Source organism: Syngnathus typhle, linkage group LG1 (assembly GCF_033458585.1).
Source record: "Syngnathus typhle isolate RoL2023-S1 ecotype Sweden linkage group LG1, RoL_Styp_1.0, whole genome shotgun sequence".
NCBI classification, from domain to species: domain Eukaryota; kingdom Metazoa; phylum Chordata; class Actinopteri; order Syngnathiformes; family Syngnathidae; genus Syngnathus; species Syngnathus typhle.
Window position 1 is genome coordinate 16,560,463 of NC_083738.1, and position 25,679 is coordinate 16,586,141.

General features: G+C 41.2%; 2 protein-coding genes across 5 annotated transcripts in view; both read right to left on the reverse strand.

Moving 5' to 3' along the window:
- Positions 1–17,369, reverse strand: part of ccdc88b (coiled-coil domain containing 88B) — a 38,178-nt gene extending 20,809 nt beyond the window's left edge. Inside the window, exons 1-14 of one of the 4 annotated variants that reach the window (XM_061280863.1) lie at positions 17,171–17,368; positions 14,717–14,865; positions 13,972–14,080; positions 9,790–9,859; positions 9,591–9,649; positions 8,128–8,211; positions 7,342–7,482; positions 6,135–6,280; positions 5,468–5,549; positions 5,007–5,165; positions 4,242–4,388; positions 2,408–2,585; positions 2,102–2,217; positions 768–1,436 (exon numbers count right to left, since the gene is read on the reverse strand). In XM_061280863.1, the coding sequence (XP_061136847.1) occupies positions 768–1,436; positions 2,102–2,217; positions 2,408–2,585; positions 4,242–4,388; positions 5,007–5,165; positions 5,468–5,549; positions 6,135–6,280; positions 7,342–7,482; positions 8,128–8,211; positions 9,591–9,649; positions 9,790–9,859; positions 13,972–14,080; positions 14,717–14,865; positions 17,171–17,230 (2,169 nt within the window). In that variant the 5' untranslated portion in view covers positions 17,231–17,368. Of the gene's footprint in view, positions 1–767; positions 1,437–2,101; positions 2,218–2,407; positions 2,586–4,241; positions 4,389–5,006; positions 5,166–5,467; positions 5,550–6,134; positions 6,281–7,341; positions 7,483–8,127; positions 8,212–9,590; positions 9,650–9,789; positions 9,860–10,194; positions 10,275–13,971; positions 14,081–14,716; positions 14,866–17,170 lie in introns of those variants that run through there. The other 3 variants (XM_061280872.1, XM_061280889.1, XM_061280881.1) reach the window with 3 other exon arrangements.
- Positions 17,370–18,894: 1,525 nt separating this feature from the next.
- Positions 18,895–24,556, reverse strand: rom1b (retinal outer segment membrane protein 1b). Its single transcript, XM_061273554.1, has 5 exons — positions 23,891–24,556; positions 22,735–22,977; positions 21,391–21,578; positions 20,630–20,876; positions 18,895–19,633 (listed from the first exon to the last, which is right to left on the reverse strand). Exons 1-5 carry the CDS (start codon positions 24,038–24,040, stop codon positions 19,406–19,408), a joined length of 1,056 nt encoding a protein of 351 aa, XP_061129538.1. The 5' UTR covers positions 24,041–24,556; the 3' UTR covers positions 18,895–19,405.
- Positions 24,557–25,679: the final 1,123 nt, after the last annotated feature.

Below are 25,679 nucleotides of genomic sequence, written 5' to 3' on the forward strand. Positions count from 1 at the left end.
TCTATTCTAAGAGGGGGGGGGGGGTGCTCCAACCTGAAATTATAAATAACCACCCATGTAACGTTCACAATGAGTCCGTGTTATATTTGACAGGGCCAAAAAGTTATTACATTTTGGTCCAGATTTAAATATAAGTACCAACCGAGAAATTTATTTAGATGCATACAGTCTCAAAAATAGGAGAATCTATCAAAAAAACAATGGTCCTTTTTGTTGGAAACATCTCCCATCATACTTTGTAATTCAAGATGTCGCCTGCAATCATTTGACAAACAACAGGGCGCAAACCAAAACACAAAGATTGATTGAGTGGCATTTCTTTTGTGGTTGTACTTGGTTTCTCAGATTTTGATGACCTCATTTTTGAAAGGGGAAAATGTATTCAAAATCCAGACCGTAAGATCCTCTGTAAGGCTGTAGTGACAAGAGTAATGCTAATACATTTGGAAAGTGTAATCAAAACTGCTTCGTATCTTTGCGTATATTTGTATTATGATAAATGCCCGTTGTCCCAGTTGCATTTGCTGCATTCTTTACTTCTCAAATGACTTCTGGCTATTTTTAAGGAACTCATAGCGTGTCCAATGAATGCACGCTTTTGTCTGGCTGCCAATTTGTCATCTCTACTACCAGCCACACAGTCTCCTGATTACTATTATTACCACCATCAATCTCAAATCCGATCCCATGTACATTGCCCTCCCACCCTCCCTCCCTCCCTCCCTCCCTCCCTCCCTCCCTCCCTCTCCTCATCCCAGGCTCCATACCTCGATCTGCCTTCGAGCCTCCCCGAGGTTCTCCGCAGCTTTCCTCAGGTATTGCAACTCGGCCTCCAGGAGCGTCAGCCTCTGCTCTGCCTCCCACGTCTTCCTGCTCTGATCCCCCAGCTTGGAGCGCAGGTCCTGGGCCACCACAGCCTGCCTGTCAGCCTCTTCCTGGGCCTTGTGGAGACACCTTGTCAAAGCAGCATCAGCACCAGGAAGGCCACAGGTAGCCTGTTCTATAGCCTTGGGTTCTTGTTGACTTCCTTTATTTTGGATGTCTAATGTGGCCGTTTCATTTTTCGACTCATTTTGCCTTTGAATGTCAATATGGTCGCCTTCTGCTTCTCCTCTTCTTTTGGGTTGGATCGCCGCATCACGCGGTTCTGTTTTCTCTCCTTTAACATGGAGAACCTCTTCCCCGACCCCTGCTTCCCTTTGCGTCACCATGAGTTCCCGTCTGCGCTCCTTCTCCTCTGTCAACCTCACCATGCCTTCACACTCTCCCCTGAAGGATTCAGATCCCTGGACGCCCCTCTCGCTGTTCTCCCTGTCTTTTCTGTCCAACTGCTTCGCTCCTGCGTCTTCCTGCTTGCCTTCTGTGCGCTGCAGGCTGGCCATTAGCTCCTCCAGTCGCAGCTTCAAAGTAGCATTTTCATTCTTCAGATTATGAAACTGGAAAGTACAATGGGAACACAGCGGAGGAGAACTGTCAGAGGTTGGAATGATCTTTTTATTGTCTACTTTTGTGTCTTTTACTGCTTCTATCAAATAAGCTTGAAATAACTAAAAAGACTTCCTTCACTTCAAAGTATTTAAATAGGAAAAAGTTATGTCATCACACAATCCTTTCAATCAGTTTTGGCAAGTCATAAAAATAGAGTTCAAAGAAACTGGCTACATTGATGTAACTTAAGAAACGACAGAATGTAGAATACAGAAAGGATTAACGTGCGTGGGTGCAATGTATACTACATTTAATGTCAGTTAAATCCATCAAATGCAAAGACTTACCGGCATTTACCATTTCTTTTGCCAAAAGGGCACAATATGCGATTGAGTTTAGTGGCTAGTTTCATCAAGGGAATTTCTGAGGCTACAAGTATGGTGCCAAATTGCGTGGCTAGGTTAGAAAAGGGACCAGCCCCACTGACACTTCAAGACACAATTTTAAGGGATGCAAACGCAGGGTTGGTAAACAACCATTCGCTCACACCTAAGGACAATTTAGAGTCGTCACGGAAACTAATGCAATCCAAAGTGTCAGTTTGACCTCCATTCTCACTAGGCTGGAATTATTCCTGCGCATCACAACTCTCATGCTCTTTATGACCCCTGACCTCCTGCTGGGCCTGTAGCTCCTCCAGACATCTCCTCAGCCTGGCGTTCTCCTGCTCTGCTCCCAGCAGCATCAGTGTCGAGGCCTCGCCAACTTCCACACTCAGAGGCTTCTGGTCTGAATACGTCAAAAAGGGGAAAAAAAAAAAAGCTGATATGGGAAAAATGGAGAAATTGATAAATGATATTATGCTGTTTTCTTTTCTATGATTGATAACAACAGACCCAATTCTTCCACAACATATTTGCTCTTATCAGCTAATTAAAATGTCTTAAATGACAAGGTGCCGACAAGCAGGGGCTCTGACCAATCAGCTCACACAGCTCCTCGTCAGAATCCTCTGATTGGAGGAAACGATGGTGAGCGGCAGCCACCGGAGCAGGAATGCCAGCGTTACTGCTGCCGCCGCACTGCCGCAGGTCCGCCTCGAGGCTCATGTTTAGCTCCAGTAGCTCATCAACACGCTGCCTTTCTGTGTCACGCTCCTACACAAAGAAGACATATTGAGGGAAATGTACTGCATTCACTTCATAAAGCGAGTTTGTAGTTTCCGGACTCAAAATAAAAAAACACTTTTTGCCTATGAATACAAACCTGACAGTACATTTGTAAAATGATCAGTGAAATAGTGTCATGTCCGTGCCAGAGCACGCTCGGTCACACCCCTTCATCACCGTAATGTCTGTCATGCCGCTCATTGTCTTATGTATTTAAACCATGCCCATGTCTTCCTTCTTGTCGGTGTCTACTGTTGTGTTCCGTCCCTGTCCGCGCCCAGTGTTCCTGGTCCTGTCGTCTGGTTTCCCCCCGGTCTGTCTGGAGGCTCACGGTCAGAATGTTATCCTTGTCCAAGTGGACCTCTGTCTGTCTGTCGGTCGGTCTGTCTGTTTGCTGGCCGTGAGTCTCTATCCCGTCTGTGTCATCGGTTCCCCACCTGCCTCCCTTCCAACTCCTTTTCCCTTCAAAAAAACCCTGGTTCAAACTGGATCTTGTTGCCCTGGTACAGATCATTCCTGACAAAGGAATCATCCCTCACTATCTTTAGAAACCACCGCGGCTGAGGAAGAACAACCAATAAGAGACAAAAGGCCCCGCCGTCAACAATTCCTTGTTCGCTATCGATTAGGTATGAGAGTAGAAAACAAGAAGCAGAGCAAGAGGCCTCAAATAGCTGACGATTCAGAAGCCAATATTTCAAAAGTGAATGTTTCTACTCCATTGGTATTAGCGCCCCTTTAATTTTTCATCAATACATTCCCAAAATAAAACCAATAACATTTTGTATTAAAGTAACACACTATTAGAAATAAATTCTGCCTCAAACGAGCAGAAAACCAGTGGTACTAAGCGTGGTCTGCGAATGCGCTTCTATGTTGACCCCATTCCGGTTCCGGCTGTGACGTCACGGGGCCTTCTGGTCTAAAAATAGAACTCGTGCGGTACGCTATTCACTTATTCATTGTGCTGTCCAACAAAATATTAAATAAAGCCAATTTAAGAGAACAGATTATAAGTGCATCTTGCCATTAGAAAAGAACTGATGTTCTCGTTAAGACCGAAAGATTCCAACCTTGCGACACACGAGTAGGATCAGTGGGACTTTAATGGTAATTAATGTTCTCTGCGTGCAAAAGGTCACGCATTCACAGGGGCGACCTTCAATAGGTGCAAGTGTGTCCATGTGCGCGGTAATGACGCTGCAGTAATTGTTGACGAGCATTTAAGCAGCACTGCACTCCTGATCCTGATAGAACAGCCATATTTAAAAGCAGCAGCGGCTGCACTTGCTTTTAGGAAAATGATTGTTATTGGTTGCTGGCATTCTTGCTCGAGGTGTGAACAAATATGATTGATCAGTGCTGTCATTGTATTTGGCCATCATAACAGTTTGTGAATGTGATTTTATGGAAGTTGTATTGTAGACAAATTAATATTAATCACTTAATACTGTTAAAAGATCAGTAAATTAGATTTCACTATTGGTGTCCTTTAATAATTGTTCAAAAAAAACACATGTCGCATCTCCATTTGCGGGTCTGGATACCAAGAACAAATGTCTTCAAAGGTGGTTGGTATGTTTTTCAAAACAATTCCTATTTTGGAACGAGCCATAGATGTAGTATGTCTTTGGCTTTACTCACCACTTCTATGTCTATAATCCGCTGACGCAGCAGCAGGTTGTCCTTCTCCAGCTCCCTCAGTGTGGAGCATCGGGCCCTCACGTCAGCCAGCTGTTCCTCCAAAAGAATTTTGGCTTCCTGCAGGGCCGCACACATCTGCTGCTGTTCCTGCAGGTGGCAAAAATTTCATTGCTATGATATGTTAACAATGACTTGGTCTTATTGTTACCAAGTTTTTTTTTTTTTTTTTTTTTTTTTTTTTTTCCTCCATGTGCACTGAGAGCAGAATGGGTTTTTTTTCTAAATGAGTACATTTCTAAATTGTGGCATGACTTATAAATACGCAAACAGTAGCGAATTCAGTTATTCTGTCTTTTGAACAACTTCCTTGTCTTTGTCTGCTTCTATTCTCCACTATTCTCCAATGTTTAATTAGCATTTGTGGAGAATGATGCCTCAACAGAGGCCTGGAGGAAAGACGTTCTTTGAGCTAATCTGGGCCGCCACAGGGATGCCGAGCCAAGGCAGAGTGAGAAGGTGACAGCAGGGAAAGCGTGGCGCTTCACAAGGACGTGAGTGTATGATTTAAAGCGGAGCCAAGTAAATCCTGTGTGTGACTAAAAGCTCTTATAACCAAACATAATTTCTACTGCTTTATTTTTCAAATTAAGCAGCTTTATGGGATGATTTTTTCTGCCAAACAATCTTATGATGTTGCTCTGCTTGCTTGCTTTTTGCTGTGAATGTTCCAGCCAGACTCGTGTGTGTGTGCGTGTGTGTGTGTACCTTGAGCTGAGTGCGTGTCACCTCCAAGCTGTGCAGTCTATGTTTACAGCTCTGGAGCTCATTCTGAAGTTGCTCAGACCGCGCCGCTCTCTCACGGGCGCAATCCAGCTCATCCCGCAAAACACGTAGGCCCCTAGACTCGCTCTGCAGGGAGCGGTTCTGCAGACGTGTGCATACATGCAAGAGTGTCGGTGAGGTCAGCGAAACATGTCAGTGACACAAAGAGGCCTGACTTGTGCCGGCTGTCTCTAGTCAGGTCGAATGTTATTGCCATGATGCCTCGCAGAATTGAAAGTACATGCATGGCACACTTTATTCAGGCTACGAGTATAGTTTACAGTGCATGAACGTGTTCTAACAAGGTTTTATGGACTGATGAGACCAAGATTACTCTGTCCTGAGTTGTTTGACACAACCAGATATAAATTTGAGGTACACCTTAAAATGTGTCGCATACAAACCTTTTTTTGAAGCTTTTTTAGTTGCTCCTCCATCATGTGAATCTCCTGCTTGTAGTCTAATAACTGATCGCCTTTATCATCCCTAAACGGCAGAGAGGAGCAATCGCATCTCTTAAAGTTTAGCCGCAAAGATAAAAGTGACAAGTGAAAAAAGAGCCAGAGTGCATGAGCAATTACAGGGTGTCAAGGCGGCACAGTGGTTGGGGAAGTAGGTAGGGAACAAATGAATAAATAAACCTACACTAATTGACACATTACCCTTTTTCCAGAGGTAATTAATTTGAACTGGAGTCAACTTTGATCAATGAGAGCAGTCATCCTGGTCTGCTCCCTATTTTCAGAATGTTGAATTGGATTTTATACAAATAGTGACTGCCCATTGTTATTTTACAAAACTATAAACCGATTGTTTTGTTTGGAACCCTAAACTAACACCCCAATCCAAAATTAAAACCCTAAACCTCCTTTGAAATCCCAAACTTGGTTTGAAACCCCAATTTAAAAAGACAACCCTAGTATGAAAACCTGACTTTGAAAGCCCAACCCTCGTTTAAAACCCTAGTTTGAAACCCTCCCCCTGTTTCCTGCAGAATTTGTAGTCTGCCAATGATGCATCGCCTGCAGGTGCTCCCGTTTAATGTATGCTTATTAATGTGCACACACTCACAGTTGTTGTTTCAGGCGGCGGACTTTGGCCTTGCTGTCTGCCAGCTGCAGTGCCAGACCTTGGGGAGTATCGTCATTGTGACCACCCAGGGGCGCCAAGGGTGAGTCAGCGTGGGCCTCCCGCTCACGACACAACTCTGCGATGCGCTGGATGGGGGTCACCGGAAAATTCGCTGGTCAGTACAGCCAACAATTTATTTATTTTTTTTACATCTTAACTTAATTTATTTGTATATTTCAACTCAGGATTTCCTTGATCCATCCATATTCTATCGCACTGCTCAAGTTAGCAGCAAACCATCACTTTTCTCTATGTAATGGCCAGTGTAAATCTCCTCCGCTCACTTCAACATACAGTTCTTCTCTCACAGTTACAAAATGGCGACAAAATGATACCGTGAACAATCCTCCGCTCTGAGTTCCGGGGGCACGGTCCAGCTATTTTGCAGATTTTCTTTTCACATTTATGACCATTTTGCTCAGGCTATTTTTGAGTGTGGGTTCCGGGTTCATGGTTCAGCTATTTTGCAGATTTCCTTTTCACGTTTATGACTATTTAGTGTATTATTTCAGTGTGATCTCACTGTTGCCCACAAGATGGCAGCATCCTGTAATTTTGTATTGTGTAAATTTGATAGAAAAAGATGAAAACAGGAGGGAAGTCAATAGTATTTTAAGATCAGTCTCGTGTACTGAAAATTATTCAGCATTGAATAATACTTGAAAACAGGAGGTGAGTCAATAGTATTTTAACATCAGTCTCATTTGTACTGAAAATTATTCAGCATTGAATACTCTGCATTACAGTTTTGATTATTGGATGATAACATCAGATTGTTAGTTGAAACCGTTGGGGTGAAAACAAATAAATGCCATAAATTATAAACAACATGCCTAGATTTTAGTTATTGTCGGTGAGGTCCGGATTGTAACCCCAATGGGAGGGCGGTGTTGGGGTTACTACTTTAATTTTTTAGACAAGGCTTTGGCCTTCTTGTGGTTGTAGTGGTATCAAACTGTACTGCATCATGGTTTGTTTTCACTTCACAATTCTGAGGTTCTGGGTTTCTCTACAGTCAAAAACATCCCCACATGTTCGATTCATGGAGAACTGAGAAATTCCCCTGTGTGTGAATGTGAGTGGATGTGTGTGTCATCGGACAACACGATTTGATGTATGACTGAAGGATGATATTTGCAATTCATACCTCCAGGTGTGTGTCTCTCTGGGCAAGCATACTCTGGATCTGTTTGGCCATGGAGCTAAACACCAGGTTTAGATCTGCACCTTCCACCTCAAGCAGCTCTTCCCACTGGAGCGGCAGCACCGAGCGCGGGTCTTGAGTCACCTGCAGCGAGGACACAGCGATTAGGCACGACACACATCAACTAATACTTCACTCAGCCGTGTAAAAGCCAATTAAGATTAACCTTTTTAGTACAAAGAAAAAAAAAACATAAATGGCCCACTCATGCATGTAAAAGAAATGATCGCTTGGAAAGAGGGATGGTCTGAAATTTCCTCTGGTGGAAATTATAAGCAGCAAGCGGGGGGGGTGCATTTATCCACACAGGGACATCTCTTCACCACTCTGATTTATGAGGCAAAGAAGCCTACAACAAAAAAAGACTCGTGGGCAGCCTGCTGTTACTGTAATTCAGTCATGCCGCTCTGCAACATGCTGTTTCTGTAATGCGGGCAATTATTCACGGGGCGTACTTTTTTTATGTCCAATTGGCATCCATGCTTTATTGAAACGGACAGTTTGACAGAAAATGAAGGTAGGGCGAGAGGTGCATGTATAACAGAGGTGGAGATCCTTCCATGCTGCTGCTGGAATGAAAAGAAGCTTTTTTTCACACTTCAGTTAGATAGGGGAAAAAGAAGAATAAAGAATAGAAATCCCCATAGAAAATCTCCCAGGAGCTGAGGGTCATTCTGTGAATAATATTAAAGTCATTGTGGATTAGGTTCAACCTGCACCTGAACGCACCTGTTGAATGCAGACGGCGAGCGTAGCCTGCGCCTGGATATCCAGAGACTGGATCTGCTGAATGAACATCTCTTTATGTTCACACTGCGGATACGAGAAATAAACTCAATCAGGTGTGTTCATTAGAGCCGCAGAATTTTTTTTATTTCAGTACACAAAGTCTCTAATCAGTTAATCAAAATGAAGTTGATTTGACTAGCGTTTCTTAACTTCTCTTTTCAACCTCTGGGCTCAATTGTTGCAAAGTGGCCTGGATTCCATCCAAATATTTACTTTTTGCTATTTTACTATTTATCTCTTCTATACATCATATATTATGTTTAATTGATGTAACTGGTTTGACTGTTATTCAAAAATCAGCTCATGGTTTACCACGGATGCAAGAATGTTCCCTCCCGGCCTGTATCACCTTTTTTATGTTACGTCCAGGGTTTGGCCTAGCAGTTTTAGAGCACATTTGTGGTCCCGCCGAATGTATACCGCCAATCAATAAATGCTTCGCAATAATAGTTTTCCGTCCACTACTAATTGACTAATCCAGTCCACAAATTGCCACAAAGGCATTCATCAAACAAGAGGATATAAGTTTGTGCATACAACAAAATTGCAAGTAAGATAATTCGTAAAAAAAAAAAACGAGCTGCTACTAAAAACAATTTAAAGTTTCTGGTTAGGCTTCAATGACTAATGACTACTTTAAAAAGCCCTTCAATCTGCAAATGAATTCCATGATTGCTTCAGCAATCTTTGTTTTTGCCCGACAAGCTCTTTTAGTGTCTCTAATCAGTTTTATTCTCTCTTAAATAGTCTACCATCTTTTCCACAAGCATTAGATGCAAACTTTGGATATGGGAAGTTTTGAAGGCTTCAGTGCTTCGCTGCACAACGTTATCCCACACTGCACACCCTGGGCTCTCAGTTCTGTCTCATTTCTTCTCTTTGCAAAGCCAGACCTAATGATTGCACTTTTCCAAGAGTGTAGAACTTTTGTGAAGGTTTAGAATTGTTTGTTTTTGATTGTCTTCATTCTTTCGTAATAATTATGTATCGATTCATTCTCCCAGACACATTTGTTAATCTTGGAAAAAAGAAATGACACGTTTTTCTCTTTTTACTTCATGTAGCGGGAATGACCTTTTTATGAGCAAAGATGTCAGTATTCAAATTACTACATATGAGCATAATATAAGGGTCTTAGGACAAAATCCCCCATACAGTATTATATAAATTTATTGCGTGGTTAATGGCACTGTCTGGATGGCTAGACTTGAATAAATTAAATCATCCTCATGTTATTAAATCAACTAAATCTTCGACATAATAGGTCTGATGGTGTCAAACAGGCCCCAACTTGTAAAATAGTAACAAAAATGCTAAAGTTGTAAGCCAGGCATTCCGACTGCTCTGCCAGTGACAATTCTTGTTCCACTAATGGCCTTACTCGATAGCGCTTGTCTCCTCACCTGCACAGCGCAGCCGAGCAGGAGCAGCAGCAAGCGTCTAAGTTCCTCCACAGCTGCCTCTGAACACACAGAGATACAGTTGAGTGCCATCATTATCATCACCATCATGGCCTCGTGATCATTATCACCGTAATGCTCTGCACTGATAAAGATTGAAGTCGAATGGCGGCACAGATGGGATCACATAATTTGCTTGTACCTGTGAAGGGGTCCTGGCCCAAAATGGCAACGTTTGGGAGTGGCATCAGTATCAACTGCTGCAGGTCCTCCTATACGCAAACCGTTACAAATGATCAGCCAAACATATTATGGCTTTATACATATACGTTACAGTTTCTGAATATTTGAGTTAAAATCCTTTTAGTGTGAAATATAATATTTCCCAAAACCTCGCGTGTCCTTTGTTTTCCAGCTTCCAAACATTGTTTAAAAATATCATTTGCAAACGTTTGGCAGGGAATGGAAACAATCCTTTGATTTTACACTCTCGTCAGCACTGTTTGTTCACATCTCAAATGTACAGTAAACAATGTCAATGGAGCTTGATGTAAGATGAACAGCAACACCAATTGACACAAAGTCTATTATGAACACAAAATAGCACCTTTGTGAAGTTATTCCACTTAAACGCCATCTTGAGTCTCTCTGCTGCAACAGAATGTGCTTCACTATTAACAATCTGTTCGACTGAAAACAAAAACTCTTCAAAAAGTACTAGGGAAGCAAAAGCTCGTCTCTTTGTTTCCAACACAAACAAGTTGGTGGAAAATGTTGATGATGACGACGATGCCGGTTCACTGAGACCAGACATGCAGGATGAGCCAGCATGTGGCCAATGTTCAAAATTCACTCCCACGGGTCGCCTTCACATTTAAAGTAGTCATCCTCTATCATTTGCAGGTGCATGCACGCAAACGCATTTGTACAAGGAGCACATTGCACCAAATAAAAACTCATTTCCATCCAATTTATCCTGCTATCCAATGTTCCAATTTCTACTTTACGTATTAGTGACTTTTATGCTAATGTTGACGACTTACAGTGTGTTCTAATCACTAACAATGCATTTTACACATCCATTTTATGATGACATTCAATGACGTCATAGTCGCATCGTAGCAATATCGAGATATCTGTCATCAATACAAAAATCGTTTTTCCGTTGAACCCGTTTAGGCAGTTTTGGAGTGATAGGCAGAGCGATAGCGTGGCTGCCAGCTCATTTTGAACAAATCTCCTGGCAAATTCCGAGAATAATTAAATCTAACTGGATATTGTCATAAATTGCCTGTCCAGAAACCTGTCATTTTTGGCATAAACAACTTCAAGTCTTTGTTTTTTGTTTTGGACAGACAAACTGTGCCTCCTTCCAAGCTGATACTTTGCTATGTATAGAGAACACGGGCTTCAGTAATGATGACCAAACTATTTCGCCGTTAATTAAAAAAAAAAAAAAAGCCTCTTGTGACAGAGCCACGGACTGACTTTGGCTTGCTGCTCTACCACCTGTTTGTATTTTCCATGGACATGCAATCATGAGAGCGTTTGGTGGTGGGGGGCCCCAATTACAGCTCACTCTGCCGCATCCGGAATGTTTTAAGTGCACGCTGTTGGAGAGGCAATGTACAGCGGCCTTTGAGTGCAGCCAACCTGAGGTTTCTGCTTCTAATGTGAAGCAGCGCTGCTCCGTGCAAATAATTGTGGAGCCAGACAGACATGTTGCGTGAAATGTAACAGTTCTGTTTTGAAGATTGCTGTTCCTGTCGTCATGCTAAAGGGCAATTCCTTCTGCAGTCTGACAGGGATAGTACAAAAGTGTAGAGTAGATACAAGCATTTGGCGCCATCATCAATCCATTTTTATTCCAAGGATTAAAGGCATGGCTGACTGCAATTATCTGCTGCCAGCATCTGCCAGCCTGCGTTGGTAATAGAAGGGCAGTTTTCCAAAGCAAATGATGAGTAGACCAGGAATTACCGTAATTTTCGGACTATAAGTCGTGGGTTTTTTCATAGTTTGGGTGGGGGGGCGACTTATACTCAGGAGCGACTTATATACATATATATGGGTTTTTTTCATTTTTGGGGGTATTTTATGGCTGGTGCGACTTATACTCCGGTGCGACTTATAGTCCGAAAATTACGGTAGTCTTGATCTCTCGACAAGTGCGCCTCTGAAAATAATCAACCGCTTTTAAGTTGGGCATTCAGAAATCAACATTTCAGCACTAGTGAAGAGAATTAAAATCCATCTGCAACAATGTGATCTCCGTATCGCATCATCTTCCGCTGCTGATTAGAGAACTGTTGAGATTGATGCACTTTTACACACCAGATTTCCTCTGTAGTTTATCTATCTTAATTAAAACCATGCCACTTTGGGATGTTCATTAGCTTTATATCTGGAGGTGACAAATCCAGATTTGTATTGTGTCTTTTATTGAAAAGAACTCTGCAATTGGCTGATGTACCCTGCCTCTTGGCCAAAGACAGCTGGGATAGGCTTCAACTAACCATGACCTTAATGGTGACAAGCACTATATAGAAAATGGAGCAATCTCAGATAGAGAGCAGTAGTTCCATTACAAATAATGTCTGCAGCAGAACCCCAGCTTTTCACTGAGTTCGACAGTGGATTGGGAAAATCTGCCATTATTAAGACTCCTTTATGCCATGATTTTTTTTAATGTGACTAAAAAAATGCCAATAAGAAGGGGCTTTGGCACATAATGGGGTTGTCCCCCCCCCCCCCCCCCCCGCCCAAAATATGTAAAAATAAAAGTTTTGTCATTTTATTGTAGTCACAGCACGCTCCTGTCATCTCAGTAGAAATTTCAACTGTTTTAAATCAGTCGTTTCCTATTCTCGTCATTACGACATTATCAAGTGTGTTTTAGTTTAAGAGCTTCGCTGTTTATGTTGACAACGAGAAACTAATTGATGGAGCTCTAACAAAACAAGAGACAGAAAACATTGTAAACAATCATCATGAAAGCGACACAGACAAAGGTGAAACAGGCAAAAACATGATTTGTAGTTGTCATTTTTTATGGCTTTTTCTGTTGATTTATGAGAATATTCATTCATTCATCTGAATTGTCCCAGTCTAAGAATATTACGAACAACTGTGTCCCGTTACTTTGGATAGAATTGTTTTGGTTCCAAAAGTTTCAGTATTGCACTATACAGCAGGTTCAAGCTGCCAATTCTTGACATTCCCTGGGCACTGGCACCTCACTTCATTTTAGTTATGAACTTTTGTAATTCATCCCCACCGATTGTGTGCTTGTCCCCAACATATTATTTTATGTAAGAAGAGCGTTGCTGTCAAGAGGCCTAGTGTCAAACACACATTGGCCTTGTCTTACTTAATGTGAATCAATTATCAACATTGTCAGAGACTTGCATTGCTCTGCGTTTTCAAAACTTGAGTGACTCACTAAAGAAAAAGGAAGTGAAACCCTTAAAACTGCCGTTGCTATGTTGTGTGACTAGCAACTCCACCTGACTGGTGCTCGGGGAGACTTTCTGTGTCTCGTCAATCCTCCTAGATTGTCATTTCCTCACATGACACCAGCACATACGTGCCGCGCAAAAATGATTTTGCGACTTATTTGATAGATAGTCTGCACCTGTTCCCAAGACTAGCCCGACCACTATCCACAGTGGCGGCTTAAAGGAAATTGCCCAATTTGCTTCGTAATGGAGGAAGGAAATGTTCTCTTTCATCTTCTTGTTCGTGCAAATGCTGCGCCATCCCTTGAGTGCACTTCCGAGTCTTTACAATATCCCGAGGAGGAATGCTCTTGTAGTGGGACTAATAGTTGCTTCACTTCTCCATCTTGTTCTCTGTTTTTGCAAAGCTACAGCGAGAAACGCTCTCCTTTATCCCTCCCTCTCCCTTGTAGCCTTGAGTTATGTTTTGGTAGACGAATGTTTCTGCCTTTTAAAAGGCTTTTCTATTTATAATGCGCTAAAAGTTGTTTCAGTTTTTGCCCTGAAAGAGCCGTTGCACCTCATTTTCATCTGGAAATGCTTTTATGTCGTATGCATTTTTGCCAAAGCAAATCTCATCAGCAAGTCTCGTCAACTAAAATTAGCCATTGATTACTAAGATATAATATAGTCCTGAGGAAGTGAAAATAAATATCTTGTAAATGTCACACCATACAGAGAAGAGTGTAGTTAACAACCCTGACATATTTGAGGGATTTTAAAAATGCCAAGTTTATAAAATGACGCTCCAAATTTGTGAAAACTCACACTATCTTGTGTGCTATTAGGGGATCAGGATACTGAAGAAATCCAAACAGCTTTCCACTCTATATTGTCAAGCTTTCCTTCTTGATAATCATATCGTGGCATCGTGACCTCTCCCTTACCTGGTAGAAGGCTCGGAGGTGTCGATTTAAGATGGAGAAATTCTGTATTCTCTGCATGTAGTCATCCATGTCGCTGTCGTACAACCTCTCCACTCTCGGGTTGGGGTCTCTGCGACACACAATCACACGCGTTACATAAACATAGAAGTGTATTGACTGCAGCTCGTTGCTCCATTTCAGCTCAAGAGGAGGAAAAATCCGTGCACAATGGTGGAATTCTGCAGTCGGTGGATCAAATTTTAATGAGCCTGACATGCTGCCAGTGTGAATCCTCATGCAATTAACTGTTGAAATAACCAAGGTTAAGTCAGGCCAAATTAATCATCCTTCTGACAACTACTGACCGAAAAAGCTGTCTTGTCAATTGCAGAGATATGGCCTGAATGAGGTCAAAAATGAACGCGCTGATGAGGAATTCACTCGAGATGACTAACAGGGTGCCACGTATGCAAAGCTCATTTCATGTTTCAGTGGATACTCGTAGCCAATATGAATGAAACGTGAATTAATGCCATTTATCAAAGTGACTGTAGAACAATGCAAGCATTATAACTGTGAGTGGGATAAATGCTATGTTAAGCATTTGCAAGACAATAAAAAGTATTTTTAATTTGAATAACGCTTCAAAGAATACATTTCAAATGTGCGCTGCTGTTTTTTGTTCCTCTCTAATCTGATTGCAATGTTACACTTGTTAACCTTTTGTCTTTTTCATATCCAATTTCTGAGTGTAAACAAGCCTTACATGATCCTCATGACCTCATTGAGGAAAATCCCATTGGTCAGTCTGAGGTAGCAGTCCCGGGAATTATGGGAATCGGAGTTCACTTCGATGTACTGCCTGTCGAGTGAGACACCGTTCTCCATCTCCACCATCTTCTCAAAGAGATGAACCTAAGAGCGAATCGGAATCCGAAGAAAGAAACTGTAAACGAGGAGATATTGTTCATGCGTTTATATCATTTTAAATCAGGGTGATGATTTGAATCAGGTCTGTTGCAGTTGGGATACATTGACCGCTCAAGGACTGGACTTGGCCGTCATGATTTTATCGAGATGGATAACATCATATAGGCGTGTGACTGTCACTGGGGGACTTTGGCCCAAGATCAACTGCACAGGGGGGAAAGCAGTTCGGGAAACAGCAGGTTTGGGTCCTGATGGACCTCAGCGGGTGACCAGAAAAGTACAACAGTGGAAACCGGGAGGCCTTTTTACACACAAGCCTGTTACACTCGCGTGGACAGGTGGGACTAGTGCGTCTACGCTTCATGGTGACAAGCAGCCAAATGGGGCCGTAGCCAATGTTTTGAGCTCTGCCGAGAAGAGCTGCCAATGCAAATGGCGCTATAATGAAGTATTTTTCCACCTGCACTGTTTGTAAACAGAGTCACAACCTAGACCTAGCTGGGCATCTGAGGTAAGAGCACGAGTTTTTGAGGGTAAATAAGGCGGTGCACGTCATTCAGCGCATGATTCGCATGGTAGAGCTCCCATGTTGCTGAGTAAGTGCATTGGTACGATCCCCTCAAGGAAGATGCACAATGTCTACAAGCTGCAGGCTCAATGAAGAATTTAAGAGCTGGACTTAGCACCAGCCACGTGCACAAATAGACCAACTTCTTTGCCCGAGATGAGAAAAATGCACTCTTTGCTGGAGTCATCTTTTTTTGTTTCCATTTATAAATTTTTTGAAGTCAATTTCCTCTCACAAATGCTTTGATATGTGGCAGGCATTTACAGCGTGTGCCCATTTTTTTTCATATAGTTTTAAACGCAATTACTATGTCAAAAACGATGAAGTCTAGCTCAATGAAACTGAACAATGTAGGTGTTGAACATCCTAAGTCTATACTGACTATAAAAATATCAACTCTTTTTGTCTCTCTATAGATTCCCTGCTGCTACAAACAGCGCTCACGTAGAGCAGACCACCAGCCGCCAGGCCAAACTACAGGTCTCGTCTGACCCGCAGCATCACACAGTCAGACAAACAAGTAATGACAGTGTTTAGTCAAACTCTGAGTGTTTGGTGCAAAGTTAACCACAATAATTCACTTTTTTGTCCTGCTGGAAACTATTGACCAGATATTTCTGTGACCATACACACAAAAGGGTGGTAGGGGTTCATTTGCATAATAATGGGCCTATAATATTTACCCAAACTGGGTTTATGATTTGAAATGAAAGGTAGGCCTTAAATTCTGTTAAATGGTGAGGTATGTTAATAATGGTAATGCTCGTGCTGTCAAATAACTGTAAAATAATGAATATAGTGTTCTCAGGTTGATGGCAATGAATTCATTTATTCTTTTTTTTTTAATGCAGCATGAAGCCAAGAAAAGAAAGGCAACTAAAGCGGAGAGATAAGGAGGGACAGGACGCTCGGGCTAGCAGCTCTCCTCAATCCAGGATTAATTTTGTTAGTTCGATTTTTATTTTTTTGGGGTGGGTGCTTTTCTTGTTTGGGCTTGAGCAACCCACCTCAAAAAATTAAAATGTCTGTGCTGTGTATCATGAATACCGTAATTTTCGGACTATAAGTGACGTTTTTTTTTATAGTTTGGGTGGGGGGGCGACTTATACTCAGGAGCGACTTATCTCTCCACTTATCTCTCTTATATATATGGGGTTTTTTTCACTTTTTGGGGCATTTTATGGCTGGTGCGACTTATACTCCGGTGCGACTTCTAGTCCGAAAATTACGGTACCCTTTTATGTCATAATGTCTCCTCCTCACTGAGCAGAAGGAGAAAAAACTTCAGGCTGATTAACATCTTGTGTGGAAAACAGCTGATTTTTATTTTTTTTATCGTGTACAAATCCACAATTTCTTCTGAGGCAAGTTGAGTACTCAGCAAGTGTTTCATTTTAACAAAACAACAAAAAGAAGCCAGCCAAGGACACGGAAGTGTTGGGGCTCAGATGAAGACAAAAAAAACTGTTATGAAGAGGCAAAGGAAGCTTAAAAAAAGGAGAAGTAGGCTGTTTGTTCGGCTGCACACGATGAACTGATAGATTTAGTAAGCATCAGTGTTGCAGTTTAATTTTCTCAAATTTAAGACTGAAAGATAAACAACTCGTGAAATCAATACAACGACGCCATGTCAAATTTTTACACTTTCTGCACACAATTGTTGGAGAAAAAAAAAGATTACCTTTTTCTCTGGGCGAGAGTGATAAATGTTAAATGACGTACCCAATGCACCAGTGCACTCTCCGTGAATTCTTCTATTATCTCCATCACACTTGAGTCCATTGTAGTGCCACAATAGATGAGAGGCACTACAGCAGTCAGGCAGATGATTAACAAACAATATCAGTGCTTTAATGTAGTGACTCTCACAGAGTCCATCTTCTGTCAAGTGAAGTAGTTTGACATTTGTTAACCCCCCCACACACACACCCTCCTCCTCCTCTTCCTCTATGACTGTGACGCCCAGTTCCATTGCAAAACCACACCGGAATTGTCAGAAGGCTCGAGTTGCATTTGTTAAACAGTCTTCTTTCCACGCTACCATGTTTCCTATTATTCAAATGGATCACGACACATGTCATATGGTGATCTGACGAATCATGTTCTGAGATCCCATGACGAGGCCTCATTTCCTCACGTGTGTGTGCAAAACAAAACAAAAGCTTTCTGAACCTTTCTCATTTGATCGTGTACAATGTGCCAGCGTTGTTCTCCATGCAATCAGACAGAAGTACAAAATAAAGAGAATAAGAAAAGTTATACAAATTAAGATTTATATAGAAACCGAAGGGAGCCAAGGTCAATTCAATCTGAATGATACAGTATTTCGACTCTGTTGCTTTATCCCTTACAATGCTTTTACACACTGTGTGTTGCCGCTCTCTGGTGGTAAAAAATCAAATTGTCCGTATGCATCAATTTGGATTGTAATGGTTAACAGTAAATTTTAATTAGAGATGGCTTTATGTGTCTCAAACAGTTTTACGCAGGTTAAAAACATGTGTGTGTTTTCAAGCACATCAGGGCTTTCTTTTTTTTGTAGTTTGACCTATAAAAGTTTGCACCAAATGGATTTTACCATGCACTGTAATTGATAGCTATGACGTTTAAAGAAATAATTCCACCATTTACTGACCCTAACCATTAATTAATTAATATTACTAAATATATTATAATTATATCATTGTTATTATGTTATTATTTTATTGAAATTTGATGTAATGTATATGAAATGGGAGAAAATTAATAATCAATGGGGGAAAAACATCTGGTAAAGTTAATTTGCATCTCTGATTTTGAAAAAGAGATGTCTGAAATAATTTTTTATTCAAAAAAGAGAACCCATTCTCCCTTTTAAGATAACAATACGATTACTTGCTCTATCAGATGCACATTATGATTGTCATTGAATCATAGTATTTGTAATAATGCCCTTTATGTATTTAATAAAGTATACATTTATTTAATAACATGTGATTGAATTAATAATTCTAACATTGTCATTTACCTTTGAGCCTTACTTCCTAAAATAGCTTTAATACATTTTTGGCTCCAAGTTATGCTTATTGACTTATTTTCCTTGATTGTTTCCCTTGTTGTCAGTAATCCATACAAGTATGCAAGTTAGTTTTATTTTAGAAGTGACTTGTCATTTTATGGGCACACATTTAGAAAATCAGGAATTATAAGATTGACCACTGTGATCTATGCATAATCTGCTTTGCTTTGTGTAAGGAAAAAAAAAAAAAACACCCAGCACTTGTAGTTGCTGTGTTGCAAAATATGTTGCTATGTGTGCAGATAGTGCCTGTGCAGCATTTCTTGGATAAAGTACACCTGGGATTATCCAATTGTTTCTGAGCTGCATAGACAAGATGACAGCTTCATGTAGGGCAGCAAAGTCTCTCTCACACACGCACACACACACAAACTTTATCCAGCTGCACTCAGATAACTCACAGTTGGTTTATTTCCTATTTCTTGTACAAATACAAGCAGACACTACAAAGCAATTAAAAATATTTACCTTTATTTGGCTACATGTGTATTGCAACTTTAAAATCATATCCAAAGCATCCAATTGTGGTTCTGTAAAAACTTGAATGCTGTGAGATGATTAATCCGCTATATGAATTAAGTTTTATTGAATTGTGTTAATACAGTGCACGCTGGATGAACTTGAAATTCAAATTAAGGTCAAAATGTTGACTAAACTTGTAAATACAGTAAGCACAAAAAGTACTACACATCTGTTGAACAGAAGCTCTGGTAGATGGTCACACATTCATGAGATCCTTCCATTTATGTTATTTTGGCTGTTTTGGCTGTGTTAACCTAATGTTTGAAAAAGGTGTTCTACCGCCCACCAGCCAAATCACACCCAACCAAGTACAGTAAAGTAAAGGTGAGCACCCAACTTCCAGCATTATTCTGCTTCAGATTTTATCCAATCAATCTCTAGCTAGATGTTGGCGGGGCCTTTTCTCCGTCGGCGGAGCCTTCGGCTGCACTGGGGTCGACCTGGCCATATTTCAGCATTAGTAGGATTTTCACTTTGGCTTCCTCCAAAGTCTCCTTCACTCCCTTCTCCAGCAGAAAACCCTCGCTGTCACCCTCCGGCTGCTCTTGAGCCATTGCCCCTTCCACCGAAGTCTGCAGGTAGCGCAGGCTCAATAGGACTGACATCTGTACGCGGTGAGGCAGACGGGATAGGAACAGTGAGATATGTAACACCAAACATGGATGCTAATAGACGTATTACTACAAAAGCAAACAACAATCCATGTTTGTAATAGATTTGGATGATTTGGGAAAAATATGTGAAAGCAATACTTTTTGACTGATTTAAAATATGTAGCTTTTTTTCATCTACCAAAACTCAGCATTCAAAATCATTCCAAAACAAATAAAATAATGTTAAATAAGAAAAAATAAGAAATTCATGCTGTCCAAGCCTTGAACTCTCGTAGGCAGTGTGGTGCACACATGGAGATATACTTGAACATTACGAGTCGAAATAGAAAGTGATGAACTTTTTTTCACACATTAAGAAGAATATAAACCTATTATTATTAATATATTCCATGTCATTGTGTGACATTTCTTTATTTGAATGTAAATCCCTTCTGTGATGACTAATGCTAGTTTTTGCTCGTTGGTCAGTGAAGCTTTCCATTAAGTGCTACCATTACATTATGATGGCAATATTAATAAAATCAACAATTGTAATGTTATTATGACATTGCCAAGCCCTGTATTAAGATGAGTGCTGTGGGCCTGTGACCTATTTTAGGGTTTTTATTTGTTCCATTAACAATTCTTGACTCTTCTGTCTACTTCACCATCATGCACAAACTTAAGTTCATTGTGTACACTGTACAGCAACTCACTTGGGCTTTTTACATTATTTTGCCTCTTGCAGATTGCTAAAATGAGGAAACCAGAATATTATAAATTGTTTGGATTTTAAGCAGTTCACCTGGACATTCTGGGGTCCAATAACAAATATATTTCGGTTAATTGATGCTCAATCTCATGAAAATCAAACATGATCACATTATTATTTCATTATGATTTTCACTACACTGAAGTTTGAAACGTGCTCCAAATCAGTTTCTGCAATATTTGTGTGATTCTACAATCCTTAGCAATTGCCAACTATGTAGTGACAGTGTGATCCACCTGTATAAAGATGACCGATAGCACGCCAGGACCAGTTGAATTCATCAGGTCCATGTAGTAGTCGATCAGAGCCTGCCTGCAGCCACGATTGTACAGGTTGAGCTCCTCATTCTGGAACTCATAGCTGTAGTGAGCGTTGTTGTCTGTCAGGTGGTACTGCAGGCAGGGCCGAGGGGACGCGGGGTTACAGCAGCTGAACGGGACACCGTCCAACAAATAGCGCCCGTCTATGTTGCTGCGGATGCGACTAGAGATTGAGGGAAGAGGGAAAAGATCAGAAGTGGAATGAAAGAAGAAGACAGGTAAGGGAGGATTGTTTTACGTAATTTAAGTGTAGATATCTATCTTGCAACCATCCACTACTTTCACTTCCATTTGAAGAAAGACGATGCTGGTAATAATGCCCATAGCGGACAGCAATTATTTACTTTTATTTAAGGGCAAGTTGAGTAAAAAAAAATCTTCATAATAATATATTCTATGCGCCCCCACGAGCCTAATTAATATTGCATTTGTGGAATATGATTTGAGCAAAACTATTCACCTGTTTTTATCCAACAAAATCATGCGCACCCACAAGATCGCTTCCTGACAATCCTTCCCTTTATCATTAAATTGATTGAATATTTCAAATAGCCCTCTCCTGCGCACTCATCATCTTTTCTGCCCTTTTGGATGCTGCTTCCTCTCCACTCATGCAGATAAGGATCTTATCTGTATTTCTTTTATCTGTCCACATAACTGTATCATCATGTACTCACTCCTTGATATCCTTGGAGGTATAGTCCAGGTATCTGCTGCTGACCCACTGCACCTCAAACCAATCCCTGAAGTTGGTGTTTCCACAGCAACGAAACTCCATCTGCAGACGATCGATGGTTTCTTTTTGGAAACAGCGGCCTGGAACGTCGGTGTCCTTGTAGAAACGGATCCCATTCCTCAAACCAACCTGAGATGAGGGAGACACAACCATAAAGGATGGGTACTTTTTCATCTTTGTAATGACTTTCCGAAAGGTCAATCCCACCATTTTAAAGTTTGTGGCCTTTTTTTTTTTAAACCACGCAGAGTGTTGTTTTACGATGACATCAAAGATTAATTATTAATTAATTTATTAATTCTGCGATCAATTATTTTGTCGCTTAATCAATGATTTTTTAAAAACGTTCTGACTTCCGTCACGTTATTTAAAAACGAGGCACTATTGCAATTAGATTAAAAATTATTTATAATTCAGTTACTGGTTTGGTCTGTAATGCATCAGAATATATGCAAGAATAATGATTGATATTTTCCAAAGTAAGAACAAATGGATTTATTTTGATTCAACACCAATATAATCAGTCTGCTTTCATAGAGGACTGCAGATATCAGATGGTATTTTTTGAGCATTTGTAAGATTTTAATTTAAAATGCTATCTAAATGATTCATTCTTTATCAAAAATAATTAATGAATAATTTGATAATCTATTAGTGATGGATTAAGTGTTGCACCTCTAAAAATACAATACAGCTATACAACACAGAGAGATTAAGATATAGTGCGTCAGTATTTTGTGTGCAATGGCCCTCTGAAAGTGTCAATTGAATATTCCTGATCATATTTGGAGCCCATTACTTGTTTTGAGATTGTGCCCATTCAGTCCGTGTCGAATCTTGGGTTATCATCATTGGGCTCGGGGTGGATAACCTGGACAATTGGACGATTTCCCGATGGACTGGGCTGCTTTATGCATATGCGTTTTGAAATCAGCAAATCAAGTTTGTGACATTGTATAGCCTCTTCTCCTACTAAATAACACGTTAATTGCTCCAGGCAGTCCATTCTTTTAAATTGTTACAAAGTTTGTAATCAAATTGCAATACCTTAATACCAAAAGTTGAAATGTAACACCACTATATTTATATTACACCCTGTCTGTAGAAAATAACACATTAGAGAAGCATAACAGCATCAGAAGTGATACTTGTAACTGTAACAAAGCATGCTGGGAAATTAAAATATTACGACCCAATCTGAGCCATGAAACTCCAAGATTTAAAATGAGAGCCCTTTCTCAGTATTTCAAAAAAAAAAAAAAAAAACTCTCAAACATGAGCCCACCTTCAGAGACTCTTCCAGGCGTCCCTGCAGAGCGTAGCTGAGCACCACCACAGTGACAAGCAGGCAACAGATGAGCGCAGCCATAGCGTACCAGCCCAGGAGGAAAACCCTCCAGCGTGGGAAGCGGTTCGGGTCCATAGAGTCCTGGCACACTCGGCCGGCTATCCAGTTTGTGATGATGGAAGCCAGGCCCACCAGCATCAGAATGTTGGGCACCACGTGGATCTCTGCGTTATCCATCACCTGGACAAGGAAAAAACATAGACATCTTACATTGCTACTACATACGTATCTTTAGAGGTTCATTTGGACTGCAATTGCATATTCCCATAGTTTGGTGGTTTCAATCATCTAGTGACCAGAAGCTCATCCGTATTCTGCAAAGTGAACTATTCATACGTTTTACATCATACAGTACATAAACGAACCCTTTTTATGTTTTCCCCCTTTGAGTAGTCCCTATTGCATAGGTAGCCAACTCCGGTCCTCGAAAGCCAATGTTTTCCATGTCTCCCTGTCACAATACACCTAATTCAAATGATCAGGATTGTTATCCAGCTTCTGCAGACCTTGCTAATTATCTGACCATTTGAATCAGGGTGTTGCAACAGGGAGACCTAGAAAACATGCAGGACAGAGGCCCTCAAGGACCGGAGTTGCCTACCCATGCCTTATTGAACAACATCAAATTGGAATGATTTAGACAAGTACAACTTGCGAATCACAATGTGAATCAATATTCTTATAAGCGGCAAGGTTTTAGACTCTCGAAGAAAGTGTTGTTCTCATGCAGCATTCTTTGTGCGTCACTCAATGCTCCTTCTCAAGCATCGCCGCCACAAATCAATAACACTTTGCTTCACGACTAAGAGATTACGGCGGCCCTGCTCACACTGGTGATCAATAATGTAGCAGAGGGCACACGATGGCCTGCAGCCGTCCTGTGCTGTCAGCTGCATATTGATGCCTGCAATCTATGTCAGTCCATAGGACATCGGTGTGGACGGCTTGGGTTTTAGAGGTCACCATCTTCATAATATTAGTTTCAGTATTTCAGGTAGATAGATTCTAAACACAATGTTTTCAGATTGTAGAAATGACAAAGTACATGTTGTCAAACAGTCACAATGCTTAGTTTTTTTCAGTCCAGCTTTACCTCAGCCCTACGGAGCAGCTCTATCTTAAGGTAGACCCCCAGCGAAAAGACAAAGGACCCGCACAGCACAGCCATCCATGACAAGAGCCACAGCCCCTGGGCCAGACGCACTCGTCTCTGCTGGGTGAACTTCATCTTCAGCAGCACCATGGCTCCTTACCGCACACCGCTCGACTTCACACACAAGCTGAAAGATGACCAACAACTGAAGTTAAGGGTGAACAGAGGAGAATCCAGAGGTGACCCGTTGCACAAAAAAGGAAAACCCTCAGAGGTTGTTTTGTAATCCAGCGGTCAAAGCAGGACTACGCTGGTGAGTTATTAGTAGGTTGAGCTCATCTAAGTTGTTCCTGGTGGAAAGGATCAGCAGATAGATCCCCAGGATGCTAGAGGACAGTCAATCTGAGTCGATAATCCAAAAGCACAAATTCACTTTGATAATGAATTTCTGGGGTGGAAAATGTTCGGTGTATAATCCGAGATGTTGAAATGGTGTAGAGATTTGATAATTAGGAAAATAGTTCTTCCTTTTCCTGGAGATAAGACGTATTCCGCTCAAGAATTGGTCACGCTGCGGTCGACCCGCCTCGCCTGCAAGTTGGAATCAAAGATTCCCTCCTCTTGATGTGATCTTGTAGTCAGATGGCGCCTTGGTGGGTTTCTGCATGCGCGGTGCCCCCACTTAAATCGCCATACCCATGGTTGGAGGACAGAGACTGGGCAAAGTGGAAACTTTGGAACCCTAATCCCCCCATCAGAGTCTCCAGGATCCTATTAGAATCCAGGGGCCAATGGGAAAGCAGGCCAGTGTCTGATCAGCAAAGTTGTTTTGATGGACACTTTGAAAGGGAGGGACGATTGGAATATTATGACAGCTTTAGTCACCTGACATTTATCTCATGCACTGTGGGTGCTCAAGAAACCTGAGGACAACCTGCTTATTGAAAATGTGTCATGTGCAGGGTGGACTCTGCATTTGTGGCCCCTGGGACAATCATTTTGGATCCCACCACTTGACTGCCTATTTTCCAGTGCCCACGTTCAAGTGGTCCGTTGAAAAGTGCTAATTAAGATTATTTCAAGATAAAATCTGAAAATGCACTGCCTCTTCCATCATAAATATTGGTTAAGATATGTCAAAGGCTTTTAAATGGGCAAAAGCGGTATCAAATAATGGATGGGTGTGTGGATGCTTTATCATATGGATTCAAAATGGTGAAAAAGACAAACTAAAGTAACGCAGGGAGTGTCATATAAAAATGGGACTTGTAAGGGGCTATATTGTCAAATCAGTAATTATGTTATACAGCATAATGCTACAAATAATGACGCTATGCATTAGAGAGCCTGCAGACCTCATTGTGTTTAGGATGCAAGTTAGAGAGCACCTAGATAGTGGAGGAGGATCAGTTGGATTAGATTGTTATGATAAGCATGTATGACAGATTCTATTAGTGTGAGGCAGCACAGAGAAGCCGGCCTTCACAGATGCTCTAATCATGTAAATTTGGCTAAATCTAAATTATGGGATGGCACCACCCCGGAGCTGGGATTGTAACAGCCCCATCAGAAATCTGTGTATCTTCAGCAAAACACCTCCGGCATTTTATTTGATTTGTTTCTAGAATATATTTATACTAAAAAATACATATATGGTGTGTATTGCTCAAGCTCCCCTGGAAATTCTGGAGCTGTGCTTGCTTTTGTAAGACGACGTCCCGTGACTCTGCACAGGACAAATATAGTTGCAAATGCATTGGAGTCAGGTGGTTGCCAAACGCTTTTCATC

Coding starts and splice junctions, on each gene's coding strand:
- rom1b (XM_061273554.1), bottom strand. CDS start 24,040: ATGGTGCTGCTGAAGATGAAGTTCACCCAGCAGAGACGAGTGCGTCTG. Junction 21,579..22,734: donor GCCTGGAAGAGTCTCTGAAG/GTGGGCTCATGT, acceptor CCCTCATCTCAG/GTTGGTTTGAGGAATGGGAT. Junction 19,634..20,629: donor TATCGGTCATCTTTATACAG/GTGGATCACACT, acceptor CACCGCGTACAG/ATGTCAGTCCTATTGAGCCT.